Below are 18,150 nucleotides of genomic sequence, written 5' to 3'. Positions count from 1 at the left end.
TCTGGCATCAGTCGTCAAGTGCTTAACAACAGCGTTTGTAAGCAGTTGATGCCAGTGTGTTTTTCATCCAGACAGGCTGCATTTAACAAGTTGAAGTGGAACACCACATCAGGCAGAACCATGTTGTAGTCATCACAGTTTTGGAAACAAAACTGTCCTTTGAAATCCAAATTAAATGAGAATTATGCCTCAGAGCCACAGTCCTTTTTATCTTCTACAAACTCTCCCTGGAGTCTCTCTAATGTTGCCATAACATCAACACTAGTTACACTTCACAGACAGTGAACATAACGTACAGTCCATCCCGTGTGCACCCCCCACTACAGTAAGTAGAGCTGCTATTGATTTATTTTATATCGATTTTTCTATCAATCGATTATTCTATGACTTCTTTTCCTCTTTTCTATTTACCCCCTTTTCTCCCCAATTTAGTCGTTATGCCTAATATTGTCATTGATTTGTGTGTTGTCAGTCACTAACTCACTGCTGTTGTGTCCTACTGGCTCACCTGCCAGTGAGGAGCCCCCACTGGGAGGACGTACTGTTGTGTCCTACTGGCTCACCTGCCAGTGAGGAGCCCCCACTGGGAGGACGTACTGTTGTGTCCTACTGGCTCACCTGCCAGTGAGGAGCCCCCACTGGGAGGACGTACTGTTGTGTCCTACGGGCTCACCTGCCAGTGAGGAGCTCCCACTGGGAGGACTTACTGTTGTGTCCTACTGGCTCACCTGCCAGTGAGGAGCCCCCACTGGGAGGACGTATAGCCTCTGTCCTACTGGCTCACCTGCCAGTGAGGAGCCCCCACTGGGAGGACGTACTGTTGTGTCCTACTGGCTCACCTGCCAGTGAGGAGCCCCCACTGGGAGGACGTACTGTTGTGTCCTACTGGCTCACCTGCCAGTGAGGAGCCCCCACTGGGAGGACGTACTGTTGTGTCCTACGGGCTCACCTGCCAGTGAGGAGCTCCCACTGGGAGGACTTACTGTTGTGTCCTACTGGCTCACCTGCCAGTGAGGAGCCCCCACTGGGAGGACGTATAGCCTCCGTCCTACTGGCTCACCTGCCAGTGAGGAGCCCCCACTGGGAGGACGTATAGCCTCCGTCCTACTGGCTCACCTGCCAGTGAGGAGCCCCCACTGAGAGGACGTATAGCCTCCGTCCTACTGGCTCACCTGCCAGTGAGGAGCCCCCACTGGGAGGACGTACTGTTGTGTCCTACTGGCTCACCTGCCAGTGAGGAGCTCCCACTGGGAGGACTTACTGTTGTGTCCTACTGGCTCACCTGCCAGTGAGGAGCCCCCACTGGGAGGACGTATAGCCTCCGTCCTACTGGCTCACCTGCCAGTGAGGAGCCCCCACTGGGAGGACGTACTGTTGTGTCCTACTGGCTCACCTGCCAGTGAGGAGCCCCCACTGGGAGGACGTAGAGCCTCCGTCCTACTGGCTCACCTGCCAGTGAGGAGCCCCCACTGGGAGGACGTACTGTTGTGTCCTACTGGCTCACCTGCCAGTGAGGAGCCCCCACTGGGAGGACCTACTGTTGTGTCCTACTGGCTCACCTGCCAGTGAGGAGCCCCCACTGGGAGGACGTACTGTTGTGTCCTACTGGCTCACCTGCCAGTGAGGAGCCACCACTGGGAGGACGTAGAGCCTCCGTCCTACTGGCTCACCTGCCAGTGAGGAGCCCCCACTGGGAGGACGTACTGTTGTGTCCTACTGGCTCACCTGCCAGTGAGGAGCCCCCACTGGGAGGACGTACTGTTGTGTCCTACTGGCTCACCTGCCAGTGAGGAGCCCCCACTGGGAGGACGTACTGTTGTGTCCTACTGGCTCACCTGCCAGTGAGGAGCCCCCACTGGGAGGACGTACTGTTGTGTCCTACTGGCTCACCTGCCAGTGAGGAGCCCCCACTGGGAGGACGTACTGTTGTGTCCTACTGGCTCACCTGCCAGTGAGGAGCCCCCACTGGGAGGACGTAGAGCCTCCGTCCTACTGGCTCACCTGCCAGTGAGGAGCCCCCACTGGGAGGATGTACTGTTGTGTCCTACTGGCTCACCTGCCAGTGAGGAGCCCCCACTGGGAGGACCTACTGTTGTGTCCTACTGGCTCACCTGCCAGTGAGGAGCCCCCACTGGGAGGACTTACTGTTGTGTCCTACTGGCTCACCTGCCAGTGAGGAGCCCCCACTGGGAGGACGTACTGTTGTGTCCTACTGGCTCACCTGCCAGTGAGGAGCCCCCACTGAGAGGACGTAGAGCCTCCGTCCTACTGGCTCACCTGCCAGTGAGGAGCCCCCACTGGGAGGACTTACTGTTGTGTCCTACTGGCTCACCTGCCAGTGAGGAGCCACCACTGGGAGGACGTAGAGCCTCCGTCCTACTGGCTCACCTGCCAGTGAGGAGCCCCCACTGGGAGGACGTAGAGCCTCCGTCCTACTGGCTCACCTGCCAGTGAGGAGCCCCCACTAGGAGGACTTACTGTTGTGTCCTACTGGCTCACCTGCCAGTGAGGAGCCCCCACTGGGAGGACGTACTGTTGTGTCCTACTGGCTCACCTGCCAGTGAGGAGCCACCACTGGGAGGACGTAGAGCCTCCGTCCTACTCCCCCCGCCCAACACTGCCTGTTAACAGGTTCCGCCCCAGCCTGTACGCTGGGAGTACGTGCAGTAATCACCCTTCCCGGCCAGCTTCCCTCTCCCGAACACGAGCCAATTGTGTTCGGGTGCACTTTGAACCCACAACCTCCGTCTGTGGTGGATGGCAGTCACTTTACCACTCAACCACACAAGCGCCATATCGATGACTTCTTATTGATCGAATAATCATTAATCACATTTTATTTCATTATACTGTATAATGAATCAATGCAGAAAAAAGATATAGACTTCTAATTATCGACTAACGCAATTATTATGATCACTTATGCCCTATTTTATACTCGTCATACAGACGTCATACATACTGTAGATTTGATTTTGGCATTACTCCCTCATCTACGCATTCTTCAACAGGGACCTGCACACACAACCTCGCAACGCGCCGTGCTCTGAGCTTGTAGATCGACTATTTTCAAAACATCTTGGCGGGGATCCACCAAGATGTTGAAAAGTTTGAAAGCCACTGCGTTAAGAGTATAGCGTAGACAGTGACACATGCAATGCTGCTCAGGGAAGATGTGGTATAACAGCAGTAGAGCGCAGGATGAAATAGACATTGATTGATTGATTGATTGATTGATTGATTAAAAGTTTGCAAAAACGGCACTGTGGCACAGATGTATGCAATATATAATGTACAGTATACGTATAGACACACAGGTCCACCTCTATAGAATGACCCAGACAAAGAAGAGCTGTCTGCTGGCCATATTTCCAGAGGGGGGTCCGCAGCCCAAATCCATATTTATTTGGGGAACGTTGAAATGAAAAGGGTTTGAGAACCACTGCCATGCACGTCACGCTTTAAACTGCAGCGCGGCACTGACCTGAGTCGGGCTCCGGCGCTCTGCTTGTGCTGAGTGGCTGTCAGCCATCCCATGCGTGATGTCTCCCCCCCCTGACCCGGTTGCCATGGTTACCTCATCCGCCGGTCCTCCCGGGCCCTCTCCTTTTCTGACTCTCGGACAGACGAAGAGAGAAGAAGGGACAAAGGCGAGGAGAGAAGAAGATGGAATGAAAGAGAGAGACGGATTATGTTTCCGTCGTGGCTCTGGTGTGTGTGGAGACCTGGGGGGTGGGAGTCACCAGTGTTGACAGAAGTATTTTTTAGTTAATGCACCAAATATCTGTGCGTACCCACAGTTGTCCAGAACCGCCACAAATGGCCCCGGCCCGGGCTCTGGACCTGATCGCCCCTATATGTCCATATATGGAGCTGGCCTGTTCTGACATCACAATGAATCCTGACATCTGCATAGACTCCATATTTTGGCATGCCTGACAAAGAATACTATACTATACTATACAAAAACACAGCAATAAGAATAATAAGAATAGTGCTTTACAAAAATCTTTGTTTTAACCAAAACATATCACTTTACCCTACATTTAAATAAAGGCCACAATATAAAAATACTAGTAATACTACTAGTATTACTAGTATTAAGTAAGTAAGTAGGGGTAATATTCGCCCAAAATAGCCGATCCACAGTTTGTAGATCGGCAGCTTTTGGTAGAGAACCTGGTATAGAAAAAAGTAAAAAGTGGTCCGAGTACAGTTGTAATCCAAGACTAGAGCGTTTAAGTGTATACATTCCATACTTTCCACCAGTTCTCCTTACATTCTTTTAACTTCTCTCAGAGCAGCCTGAACATGTCGGGGCTACACACGTGCGGTCGTGCGCACGTGCATGCACACGCACACACACAACATCCAGTCGCCTTACGGTTACACCTCAATCTGATCCACCGTCGTTTTGACCCACAGAGCCCGCCACCCGAGCGATCCGTTCTTTAATTCTGACAGGAGAAGAAGTGACAGTCGGAAGTCCAGCGTGTGACAGTTTGCAAGGTGACTTGGGCAGAGGGGACAGAGGGAGATGGAGGAGGCGAACGGAGAAATGGGGAGAGAGAGAGAGAGAGAAAGAGAGAGAGACGTATACAGACGTATACAGAGGAGGAGGCCATTTCACGCAACGCAGCCTCCAGGAAGTCAGTCATCAGGGAGACCAGAGGAAGGCCAGGCGTCTCTTTCATAGGAAGCCAAGTGGCGCAGCCAGCCGTGGAGAGCCCTCCAGAAGACAATATCCCCCACCTAATGCCATCTGGGATGACTTCCCCCCCCGACTCACTGGAAGAGCCTCTCACCTAATGCCATCTGGGATGACTTCCCCCCCCCGACTCACTGGAAGAGCCTCTCACCCTGAAACTCTCCATTTCAGCCTAATGAAAGCGCTCCGCTGTTGGCTTATTTACTCCAAGTTTTACCCTTTTCCCCCCTTTCTTCTTTTTATTTTGGAAAAACCTAATTTTCCGCCTCAGCCAAAGGGCTTAATAAGACACTGCAAATGGTGTTTGTATCGGCCCAATTGGACGTCGTCCCTCTTTATCCTTTATACACACGGGCTGGCTGGAAGAAGAATTGTGAAGAGACGTTCGAGGAAGTGAGCCTCGCTTGGCAGTTCTCCGGCACTCCAGCCAAGACACAGAACAGGAAGCCTGGACATGTCTGTCCGGATCTGTATCGCTATCTATCTGGAGATGAACCAACTCTATCCCTGGAATACCGCTCAAGTGTATCATTCATGGTCTGCAACAGTAGACCGTGTACAGCCTGTGGCCAGACCTTGTATGTTGAAAAACGTTTAGATTCAAATGGGCTATACCTTAGATTAGCTCCACTGTTGATTCAGTGTCACAGTAGCTAACGGTAACCTGTGCATAGTTGAACCATGACATGACTAAACTTCAATGTCAGTCATATAGAGACCTGCACTATAGAGCGTCGCAGTCCCGCCTCCTACCCTGGACCAGGAAATGAAACCCAATGCATTATTCTCATAGACATTTCTTAAAGTATTTATTTAAAGACGGTTACGCCGCGGACAAAGCCAACTCGAGTCGTGACAACTCATGACAACACAAACAATATTTTGGACCAAACAAATAATTACAAAGAAGAAAAACAACAAAAAGTGTTGTAACCTGCTGTTTTTTTCTTCTTTGTAATTATTTGTTTGGTCCAAAATATTGTTTGTGTTGTCATGAGTTGTCACGACTCGAGTTGGCTTTGTCCGCGGCGTACCCGTCTTTAAATAAATACTTTAAGAAATGTCTATGAGAATAATGCATTGGGTTTCATTTCCTGGTCCAGGGTAGGAGGCGGGACTGCGACGCTCTATACAAGATTTATATTAAACAATCTAAATCACGTAAGGGTTTGAAAACGTGAAATCAGCCTGTTGCTCATGATGAAAGTGTTAATGAGCTTTTGTGGTCTGGTACGACCAGTGGTGCCAGTATCAAAACAGTTGCCTCACACTGCCACTTGGTGCCGCCACTGCACACCGTAGGCCTAAGTGTTAAAATTCTGCATACAGTAGGTTATGTACGACAATATGTTAATCAATAATTGACCTTCTCTGTCTTTACCATTGACCCTTACTCACCAAATTGTGCCATTATGTCATTGAGTACACACACACACACACACACACACACACACACACACACACACACACACATCTTCACACATCTTCATTGCAATAGTTTCGCAAACGCTGTTCGGCTCAACTTACATAAACCCAACTCGAGGCCTTAGGCTGTTACAGATATCCTAGAAGGAAGTTACTGTGCCAAGTAGAATAAACCATAAAATGGTGGGATTTCACAGTGCACTGTAAAGTGGTGCATTTCCCTTAAACCCATGCGTAATACAAAAGTAATTGGATGTATCTGTGTTGGGGCAAGACTTGCTTTCGCGCCACCTCTCCAGAGCTTGCACTTGTTATATTGTGTATGAGCTTTCACGGCCAAAGTATTTGCCAGAGCGCAGCGAGGAATCAATCCTTTGGACTGTATTATTTCTCCAAGCAGAGGTCACGAGGAGGTTTCAATCCTTTGGACTGTATTATTTCTCCAAGCAGAGGTCACGAGGAGGTTTCGCAAATAACTGTGGATATGATTTCATTGAAATGACTGCACTGCAGAAATGTGTGTCTTAACACGTTTTAAAGTCATGGTGAAATGGCTTTTTGGGTCATTTCATTTTGAAGTTTGAGTCTGAAACGTCGTCTCATTCTTATAAACGCAACCAATCAACCAATCAGAAGGTCAACCAATCAGAAGGTCACACACCTTCAGGCTATGGGACGATGCAATGTCACTCACTGCAGCTGTGTGCAGCAGAGGGCTAGTATTTGTAGCCTTCTGCTCAGGCTGCCCAATAATGGAGAGAGAGACAGCTAGTATGAAGCATGTTTGTTAATGTAAGTTACTTATTTCTAACCTAAAATGTGTTCAGATACATATTTTAGTGGGCTGATTAAGTTTAAAATGAGTGTATGCACCGTCGGGATGTCATCTTGACTGAGATTCAATACGGAGTAGCTCTGTAATTAAAATGAGGAAGGTGAGATATGGGAATCAAACAGGTGATGAAATCTATAGGGTATATTCTTAATCCATTGATACCTGGAACGCATCCATGTCACGTTAGCGTTAGCGTTTTAAACATTATGTTATAATTTAGCTATTGAAAAATAGCAGATCTACAAGCTCATAGCGCGCCACCGAGTGGCGCGCTATGAACTTGTAGGTCTGCTATTTTTGAAAAATCGTTAAAATGTGCCTCAAATCTTTCCGAAAATTGTCATGATTTAGAAAACTTTTTTTTTTTTAAATGTCGACGTCAGGCCTGAATGGGTTAAGAGTATGTCATCACGCAGCACCTTTTTGTTGGACAGGAAGTAATCAAGATTGGATTAAAAAAATAATATCGAGACTACCATTGGAATGGGGGCTTTAGACAGAATTAGCTTATCATGTGCTCGTTTTGGGATCATTCAATTCAAGGTGGTACATAGAGCTTATTTTAGCTAAGCTAGATTGGCAGAAATGTACCTGGGGGAGGATGGGAGTCGTACATGTGCCTTTTCACCAGAACATTTGATACGTATGCATTATGGTCTTGATTGAAACCTTTATTTCAGGGGAATCCATTGAGACCAAGGTGTCGTTTTCAATGGCGCCCTGTGTTACAAAAAGGAACATTTACCATGACATAGGCAACCAGGTGCATCTTGCCACACTAATTAAAGCCGCGCGGCCCCGATTCTACGTGCGCCTTTGTTCGTCTTCTCCTACCAAACCTCACCGTTTGCACACATCTCACCATGCACAACAACTACAGCCTACAGCCTGTCCAAGTGTTTCACCCATGCAACTGTCATAACTACTGTACAGTTGCATTTGCATGCAATACCATGTTATTGCGCAACATTTCACAGTGATGCAAATGACATCACATTTTAGGCCACACCCCGTTCCACCACACACACACACACACACACACACACGGCGCTGCGCGGTACGGTACAGTACAGTATGGTACAATACAGTACAGTACAGTACAGTATGCTACAATACACAAGGACATCTAAGTTCAACTTTTGCCCTCAACTAAACCCTAAACTGGGTATTCTGGATGAGACTTTAGTTGTATCCTAACCTGGAAACACGGTGACATTATTGCTTTTACATCACAGCAGAATTTCACTTGTATTAGTGCTCTAAACAAACATTTAAAGTCCATAGACTTGGCTGACATATGAAATAATTTCGAAAGCCAGACGCTAGCGCCACTCGATAAATGAATAAACAAACAAACAAACTCTTATCAATGTGAACTTTAACTCAAATATTTGCTTCTGGGCAGGTCTCTGGAACAACATATTTTCAGATGGTGGGTCTGCGGCCAAATACATAATATTCTGTGGGTCCTTGACATGAAAAAGGTTGAGCACCAGTGCTCCGATACGTTTTTCAGGAAAAAGACATTTGTAGAATCTGGCCTCAGTCCTAAATGGGTTAACCCATTCAGGGCGGGAACCCCTTTTGGTGTTTAAGCATATGTTATGCTGAAAAATAGCAGATCTACAAGCTCATAGAGCGGCACCAAGTGCAGCACTACAAGCTTGTAGATCTGCTATTTTTTGAAAAATCGTGAAAATGTGTCGCAAATCTTTTTGCTATCTATCTATTTGCTTCTGGGAGGCTCCCTGGAACAACATATTTTCAGATGGGGGTCGGTGGCCAAATACATATAATTGTGGGGGTTCTTGACATGAACCCCCACAATTATAACGACTGACATAGAAACATGGGTTTTTCAGAAAACTGTCATGATTTAGAAGACATTTGTAGAATCGTCCTCAGGTCTAAACAGAGGATTGTACTTTGTATAGGGAAGAGGAGAGAAGAGGTGAAGATAGAGGGGAAATCACTTAAGATGTGAAAAATGGAGTCTTGAGAGAAGCTCTGGTTTCCTCGTCCTGGTCTGCACTGTGTATTAATGGAGGCTTGACCTTGCACTCACTTTGTCATATAGTTGAAGGTGAAGCATTAGGCCTCCTTGACTCACATGGTTTCAGTAAAAGAATGGAGCTGATAAAAGCTGCGGCATGTTGAGAGTACTTCCAGTTTTCTCCCGTTAGGCTGAATGAATGTCTTGTATTGTGATAATAATGGCCATTCTTTGACTTATACACCACGTGTTGTGGTGTAGCAGCAGTGTGGCTGGAGTGTAGTTCCCATGGAAATTAATGCATTTTATGTAAATTCATCCTTGAAATGGATGTATTGTGTTTAAAGAATCCATACAACCTGAGAAAGTACTTATGCTGCTGTCAATGGAAGGTGTACTGTATGCATTGCATTCATATCTAAACGAAAACAACGACACACAAACACACACACACACAGGATCTGATTCAAGAGGGGAAGAATGGCTTCTCTTTTTGTGAACACCAATTATGCCATCCATTCCCTGTATATTTTCAGGAATATTTCACTGAAGAACAATGCGTCCCTTCCTCTGAAAGACCACAATGCAAGCCAGACGCTAGCGCCACTCGATAAATGAATAAACAAACAAACAAACTCTTATCAATGTGAACTTTAACTCAAATATTTGCTTCTGGGCAGGTCTCTGGAACAACATATTTTCAGATGGTGGGCCAAATACATAATATTCTGTGGGTCCTTGACATGAAAAAGGTTGAGCACCACTGATACGTTTTTCAGGAAAAAGACATTTGTAGAATCTGGCCTAAATGGGTTAACCCATTCAGGGCGGGAACCCCTTTTGGTGTTTAAGCATATTATGTTATGCTGAAAAATAGCAGATCTACAAGCTCATAGAGCGGCACCAAGTGCAGCACTACGAGCTTGTAGATCTGCTATTTTTAGAAAAATCGTGAAAATGTGTCGCAAATCTTTTTGCTATCTATCTATTTGCTTCTGGGAGGCTCCCTGGAACAACATATTTTCAGATGGGGGTCGGTGGCCAAATACATATAATTGTGGGGGTCCTTGACATGAAAATGTTTGAGAACGACTGAAATTTTTTTCAGAAAACTGTCATGATTTAGAAGACATTTGTAGAATCGTCCTCGGGTCTAAACAGAGGATTGTACTGTGTATAGGGAAGAGGAGAGAAGAGGTGAGGATAGAGGGGAAATCACTTAAGATGTGAAATATTGAGTCTTGAGAGAAGCTCTGGTTTCCTCCTCCTGGTCTGCACTGTGTATTAATGGAGGCTTGACCTTGCACTCACTTTGTCATATAGTTGAAGGTGAAGCATTAGGCCTCCTTGACTCACATGGTTTCAGTAAAAGAATGGAGCTGATAAAAGCCGCGGCATGTTGAGAGTACTTCCAGTTTTCTCCCGTTAGGCTGAATGAATGTCTTGTATTGTGATAATAATGGCCATTCTTTGACTCGTACACCACGTGTTGTGGTGTAGCAGCAGTGTGACTGGAGTGTAGTTCCCATGGAAATTAATGCATTTTATGTAAATTCATCCTTGGATGTATTGTGTTTAATGGTTAATGTGGTTAAACGCTAACGTGACATGGATGCGTTCCAGGTCTCAATGGATTAAAGAATCCATACAACCTGAGAAAGTACTTATGCTGCTGTCAATGGAAGGTGTACTGTATGCATTGCATTCATATCTAAACGAAAACAACGACACAAACACACACACACGCACAGGATCTGATTCAAGAGGGGAAGAATGGCTTCTCTTTTTGTGAACACCAATTATGCCATCCATTCCCTGTATATTTTCAGGAATATTTCACTGAAGAACAATGCGTCCCTTCCTCTGAAAGACCACAACGCACGCACGCACGCACGCACGCACGCACGCACGCATACACACACATACACACACATACACACACTATCATATGCATAATAGACAGACACACACACACACACACACACACACACACACACACACACACACATCTGTTTGCCTGCATGTACTGTAAACCAGGCCTGTCGGAGGAGGGAAAAAGTCTTGTGTAACCAGAGACGATCGGCCCTCATATAAAATGTAGAAATATGCGCGGTGTGTAAAGGCTGTGACGAGCCGCTGAAAGCCTGTGACATGAATCTGGGCCTGGGGAACAATCGCACTCTCTAGGACCCTCCATCTCGGGCCCTACCCCCATGACTCTCCCCTCTCTCGCAGAGCGGAGCCGCCCGCTCCTTAACGGTGTCATTGATGACTCCGTGGTCCCGTACTGTATAACTCATGCGCACAAAACACATTTAAAAGATATCTCCCCCCCGAGAGATGGGCTTGAACAAAATGCCTTCCGCACGGGCTACATTACATCTGTATGCTTTTCGCTCTCTGCGCCTGAACAGGCCTCATTTATAAGCGTATAGTGAATATTGTCACTTGGCTCGGGGCTGCGATTAAACTCTATGAACTGAATACCGGGCCTATAACGGAGGGCCGCTTAATGTCCCGTGCGCTGAGCTACGTTGTCGGCCTCTATACCGCTCGACAGCCTGTATCTGCGAGGCGCCGCTCTGAATGTATTGTTACATATATCATACAGTCGTATAATACGCCCCTGCCCGCACATGCCGCCGCTTGCGTTCTGACTAACGCCGTCCCTGCCAACCAACCTGAGTGAAAAAGAAAAAAAAGTAACGGCTCGATATGTGTCAAATTCCTATTTTTATGCAGTTTTCTCCCTGCCATTGATGTGTCCTCTTTTGAGGCTGCTCTCAAATGCCTGGCTGGATAAGATCAATAGCCAACATAATAACTGTAGCTCTGCCTCCCTCCCCCCCCCCCCCCCCCCCCACCCTCCTTCATAGAGCCACAGGGCCTTGTAGGTTTTATTTTTTTTCTGTTCTATGGACTGTACGGTATAAATGCAGTCATCCTGCTATGGGGGGGGAGGGGGGGGGGTGGCTTCCACCTGCTTTATGTTAGCATGAGCCATAAACCTGTCGCTTCATATCCTAGTTATTTAGTCGAACTTTGACCCACGCCTTCCCCCGCTGGTTCTCGTCATGATGGAGAATGTTAGACACTTACTGGGGGGGGGGGGTTGGGTGGATGGATGTTGGGGCGGTGGTGGGGGGGGGTTTAAGCACAGCTGTGTGGCCTTATTGCTGCCGTCTCTCTCTCTCTCCCCGAGTTTCCCCGGGTGTGTGGGGGGGCAACCCCTGGCCTCTGTGAAAATCCAAGCCAGGCATAAAGGAGGCCGTTAATGTTGCGCGGTGATGTATAGCTGTGCGGTTTCGTCCACGGTGGCGGCGGCTCGGGCTCTTATAACTCTGCACGCCTTGTTAGTCGTGTAAATTGAAATATAGCAATATGGGGGTCTTTTCGGAGCCTCGTATTTCACCGCTGCGAGGAAAGAAAGAAAACAGCACTTTGTCTTTGTTTTAAAGCGCAACATGTCATGCTGACAAGGTGGATGAGACGAATCTGGATCAGGAAGATTTGCGTTTGATTGATCACGGTCGCATTGGCTGTTTGAAACGTGTTAGGCTGGGGCTTATTATGTCGTCGTGTAATTTTTTTACCTCGGTTGTGGTTCTGCCGTTCCGTGTGTCTGCTCCTACGACGGAGTAGGAGGCGAACTGGTTTCTCACAATCCAAACTGACCTGCTGCTCGGGGCAGTCCAGAGATCGGTGACCTTGTACACATAACGTGGCACATAATCAGAACATCTTGAGTCCAGATCTGATTTATGATCTGTGTAGCATGACACCTCCCTCGCCCCTCAATCTCTCTCTGGATTGTGCACATGAAACGGGTTACTCTCTCTCTCTCTCTCTCTCTCTCTCTCTCTCTCTCTCTCTCTCTCTCTCTCTCTCTCTCTCTCTCTCTCTCTCTCTCTCTCTCTCTCTCTCTCTCTCTCTCTCTCTCTCTGTCTCTCTCCCCCCTCTCCTATTTTTGTGTCTCCTCCACTCTGCTGTCAAAACACAACGCTTTGATGAAAGCAGTTGTTTTCCCGTGTACTTGTGATGGGAACGCTACACACACACAATGTTTATTATGTAGCGCAGAGTGATTGTGTATCACGTTTGTCACGGTCCCCGTCAATGTTAAGTCAACACGACGTTCTTAACACCATGAAAGAACAGAATGTCTGGCGATGTGTGCAGTGTTAGTGCTGTCACTTTTCAAAAATAAAATAAAATCAAGTTCAAACGAGTTTAAACTATTTCACTATTACCTACTATATATCCTCAGAAAGTGACAGTCCCAGCATGTATTGCAATCAGACCTGAGTCTGATTGCAAAAAATATTTTGGTTTGGTTTTATTTCCAGTGTGACTTTAGCCACATACAGTATGACAATACAAAACAGATAGTCTTAAAGTTGGAGTGCCGTGATTATTATTTTTTTCTTCAGTTTATCATGTGTTTATGAGGTGCCAGTACTTCATTAGACCCCTTGGTGTGGTTGTTATGTGCAATGAATCTGTCTTCACTTTGTATTTAAGGTTTCTTCTTGGAGGCTGAAACCTTGACAGTCAAACTTGCCAATGAAAAAACAGTGATAGTGACATCACAATATCGTCCCCTCCCCCAACCCCTCCCCCTTTATCATACAACAGCTGTGGGCGTGGCTTCAGTTCAGGTGGATCACCAACCATCACCACCCACCAGGCAAACCAGGCACACTTAATTAACTGGTGGGCGTGTGGGCGTACATAAAAACAACATTTTAACAAATACTGCACACCTTTTGGAGATTTTTTTTTTCCACCTTTGTAATAATACCTGATGATCATGTTTTAGGGTGGAAAAAAATCATGGCACTCCATCTTTAAGGACTTAAAAAGCACTTAAACCTAGGGGTATCCTGCTACACAAACCCCACTCCAATATAGACGCTAGGGTTCACGTGGTTAATCAGTACATGACAAACGGGTTCTAGAGCCATTTTAGAAGGCTGGACTATTTGTACCTGATTTGAATTGGCCTAAAGGGTTCAGCTCCGCCCATCTGGTGCTCATTGGCCTAAAGGGTTCAGCTCCGCCCATCTGGTGCTCGGAGAGTGATTTTAATTGGCCTAAAGGGTTCAGCTCCGCCCATCTGGTGCTCGGAGAGTGCATTAAAACAAATGCTTGGTACTTTTTGACCCACGTCTGGTTACAATGAACATCCCAGCCTCCAGCTATGTATACATGCTGCTAACTATTTCCCCTGATTGGTCTACTTTACCAGACATGTCCGTGTATCACAGTAAGATATCATTGCTTGGTGCATGGCGAGGCGAGTTGGCAGGTATAACCGGGATTTGTGGAATTGAGTAAATGACCAACATGCTGTGGCCTGTGGACAGCAAGCAACAGGTCACTTCCTGACCCGCTAACAGTGTCCAACAAACTGGTGTGTCTGTCTGTATTCTTCTGTCTCTACGGACCAGCAGACCTCCATCTCAGAGTGATATAAACCCACATGTTAGCAGACCCAACCATGCCCTGCAGGTTGCACTTCTCTCTCTCTCTCACACACACGCGCGCACACACACACACACACACACACACACACACACACACACACACACACACACACACACACACACACACACACACACACACACACACACACACACACACACACACACACACACATGCACACGCAGTCACGCACACACACACAGGCAAAATGGGAAGCCCCGCTGCCAGCCTGTAATCCAACCATCTTATCAGTCCAATCAGCACATTTCTCCCAAGAACACATCTAGACCGTGACCAAAGAGGAGTTTCACAACATCTGCTGTTCAGAGAGAGAGAGAGAGAGGGAGAGAGAGGGGGGGGGGGGGGGGGTATGTAGATCAGTCTTGCCTTCACAGTAGGTCAGAGTTTCCAGGCACACTAACACTCTGATCTTATACCCCAATTATAAACCACTTGGACCCAGTTGGCCGGAGTCCCTCAGGGCTCTATACCAGTGGTTCTTTCTGTTTTGACTCAACATTAAATATGAAAGAGTTTTCTGCAGAATACGGATGCCACGCTGGGGTTTGAGTGGTTAAAGCTAATGAATAACATTTACACGTGTAACTACTACATGTGGAGGAGCTGGTCTCCCTACTAGGGATGTTAATACAGTAGTTAATCGTTAATCGATGAATCACCGTTAATAAATCGATCAATTAAACTTAACAGTTAAGGTGGCCTTACACTAGCCGATTCTTTTCAATCTGAAATCTGATAGCACCACACACTACAGGATAATCGGAGCGGGGCAGAGCAAATATCAAACATGCTTGATGTTGATCGGGTCGATCCCGATCGCGCCCCGAGCAGATCGATTGGGTCGGGCACCCCCCGAGCGTCAAAAAATGCCCGATTATCGGCTAGTGTAAGGCCACCTTTAATAATTAATCAAATTAATCAAAGTGTCTTTGCTTTTGCCTGTGATGTGATGACAGACAAGATAGTGTACTTTTCATTTAATTGTATTTCTCATACAAAGATGCCATTGCCTGGCCCTGTATCGCAAATGGTCAAATACATATTTGATTAAGGATTATAATATTCTTTCTGTATATCAGCAAAGTGTAGAAGTTTATGTTGGACATTGAGGGAAATTACGTTTTTGAAACGCCGCTTATCAACTAAACGGTTAATCGATCGATAAGCTTATCAAAACATATCAACTATTCAATGAATGCATTAATCAATAATTCCCATTCCTAATCCCTACCTTTCCCATTGAGAAATGTAAACTGTGATGTTGGGTGGAGTGGCTGAAGTTGAAGTAGCATTGCCTGAAGATCCTAGCAGATCTACAAGCTCATAGCACGCCACCGAGTGGCGCGCTACGAGCTTGTAGGTCTGCTAGGATCTTCAGGCCCCTGTTGTAGTCTGAACTCTGAAGTAGTCCGTTTGGTGGAAAGTCACCTTTACAGCATTTATTTGTTAACCCATTCAGGACGGGAACCCTTTTTGGAGTTTTAAGCATTATGTCATACTTTAGCTATTGAAAAATAGCAGATCTACAAGCTCATAGCTATGAGCTATTTTAGAAAAATTGTGAAAATGTGGCGCAAATGTTTGAATTTATATATTCTTTCAGAACGAACGTTTTTAACTCAAATCTTTGCTTCCGGGGGGTCCCCGGAACAACATATTTTCAGATGGGGGTTGGAAATAGTGTGAGAACCACTGATATAGAAACATTGTTTTTTCGGAAAACTGTCTGATTTAGAAGCCACTTTTTTTTTTTTGAATCGGCCTCAGGTCTTAATGTATACTTTGTGGGACTTCTGTGGGGTTTCTTATTGTGTGCTGCGTGTCTGAATACACAGCGTATAACTTCACCAGCAAGCAGAGAAACAGAATTATTGTCATAACCTGATGATTCCCAGTTTGAATGTACTGTAAACACACATGTCTTTTTCAGGTGATGATCTGATGGTAACGCTCTGTATCTCTCTCTCTCTCCCAGCCCCCCCCCCCCTTCCCTCTAGCTCTGTCACACTCTCCAGCCGCGCACAGCAGTGACAGTGTACCACAGCAGTAAGCCTGTGGGCTCCCAGTGGCCTGCAGGTGATCAGGTATCCTGGACCGTCCGTCCGTCCGTCCACCGAAGCAGTCTCCGTCGCTACCAGTCGCAACAGCACCACCACCACCACCGCCAGTCCTCCCATCACAGATACTCATACTGCCCATTCCAACCAACCGTGAGTACATGCCCCCCTTCTCCCATTTCCATTTTACCAAATAATAATAATTCTATTTTAGCTGTCTCTCTCTGGTTGTTTTCTTGTTGCCGGTGGCTACGATGTTTTACAACGAGACACACATTGGTCACTCTGTAATCTAACTTGGGGTAATAGATGTATACCAATTAAGACACTTTAGGGTATGGTTATTGTACTAATTGCTGATACTGTCACTTTTCCATGGCTTGTACTGATTGCACGGTTGACACTGATACTTTCCCTTGCCTAAGCAAGGGGCGAGTCCCGTGGGATCAATAAAGGTTTTTATCTATAGGTATATCTATCTATCTCTCAATTTATCTTGCTCGCTTTTCCCAATTTTCATCCCCTCTTCCCTATTCTCCATCTGTATCTCTCTCTCTCTCTCTCTCTCTCTCTCTCTCCTCTCATCTCTCTCTCTCCTCTCTCTCTCTCTCTCTCTCTCCTCTCTCTCTCTCTCTCTCCTCTCTCTCTCTCTCTCTCTCTCTCTCTCTCTCTCTCTCTCTCTCTCTCTCTCTCTCTCTCTCTCTCTCTCTGTGTATTCTCTGGCCTCCATCAGTGACAGAGCCTCTAATAGACACAGCAGACTGTCTTTATCTCCTTCTGTCTCTCTCCCCCCCCCCCCCCCCCCCCCCCCGCATACCCCCCCCTCTCATGTGATTTAATTTGTTTTTCTCTCCTTCATCCCCTGTATTGACAGTGCAATGAGAGACTAATTGAGGTAGAGACACTTTTGGACTGCTTCCGTTGTCATTATCCTTGGAATTAATTGTTGTGCTGCACAGCATTCCATTTGATTTGACTTTACCGGCGTGCTCTGGCACTCAGAGAGAGAGAGAGAGAGAGAGAGAGAAAGAGAGAGAGAGGCCTCAGCTCACGAGACGAACAAGCCAAGTAGAATATGTTTTTCATGGATGTGTTGCTGTCGCATCCTCAGAGCCAAATAGCAGCTTTTTCCCCCCTCTCTCCTGGATTTCTCATTGCCCTCCCTAGACACAGATGCCACATCTACTCTCAATATCCCCTTTTTGTGATCGTACCAGCCTCATCTAGCATTCGTGTCATGTGCGGTATTCCCTGTAGCGTATTTGCCAACATGTCGAGACTACCCTGAAGCGCTTTCTTGCGATGTGAAGAGTGAGGGGAACAGGATTGTTGTTTTTAGATGTGATAATCATCAACCCCTCCGCTTGCTCGCTCGCTCGCTCGCTGTCGCACGCATCAGGCTTTCATGTTATTCCCACAACGCTAAGACGCACACACAGTGAACCGTGCGATCTGTGTCACGAACCACCACCACAAAAAAAAAGAATAAGAAAAAGACTGTTCTGTGCTTTGAGCTGGCAATTTAATGGATTATGTGTTTAGTTTTTTTATATATATAATCATCGCATGTCTGTGTGACAGTTCGTCTCTTCTTTTACATAAAATACTCATGGCATTATCTTTATCT

General features: G+C 46.6%; 1 protein-coding gene across 3 annotated transcripts in view; it reads left to right on the top strand.

The window, feature by feature from the left end:
• Positions 1-18,150, top strand: part of LOC306937797 (RNA-binding motif, single-stranded-interacting protein 3-like) — a 572,911-nt gene that overhangs the window by 110,829 nt on the left and 443,932 nt on the right. For all 3 annotated transcript variants that reach the window (XM_079521750.1, XM_079521751.1, XM_079521749.1), the window contains exon 3: positions 16,464-16,676. In XM_079521750.1, the coding sequence (XP_079377876.1) occupies positions 16,464-16,676 (213 nt within the window). The remainder of the gene's footprint in view (positions 1-16,463; positions 16,677-18,150) is intronic.

This window comes from Electrona antarctica, assembly GCF_951216825.1.
Source record: "Electrona antarctica genome assembly, chromosome: 15".
In the NCBI taxonomy this organism is placed as follows: Eukaryota; Metazoa; Chordata; class Actinopteri; order Myctophiformes; family Myctophidae; genus Electrona; species Electrona antarctica.
This window is presented reverse-complemented; position numbering and strand designations above follow the sequence as displayed.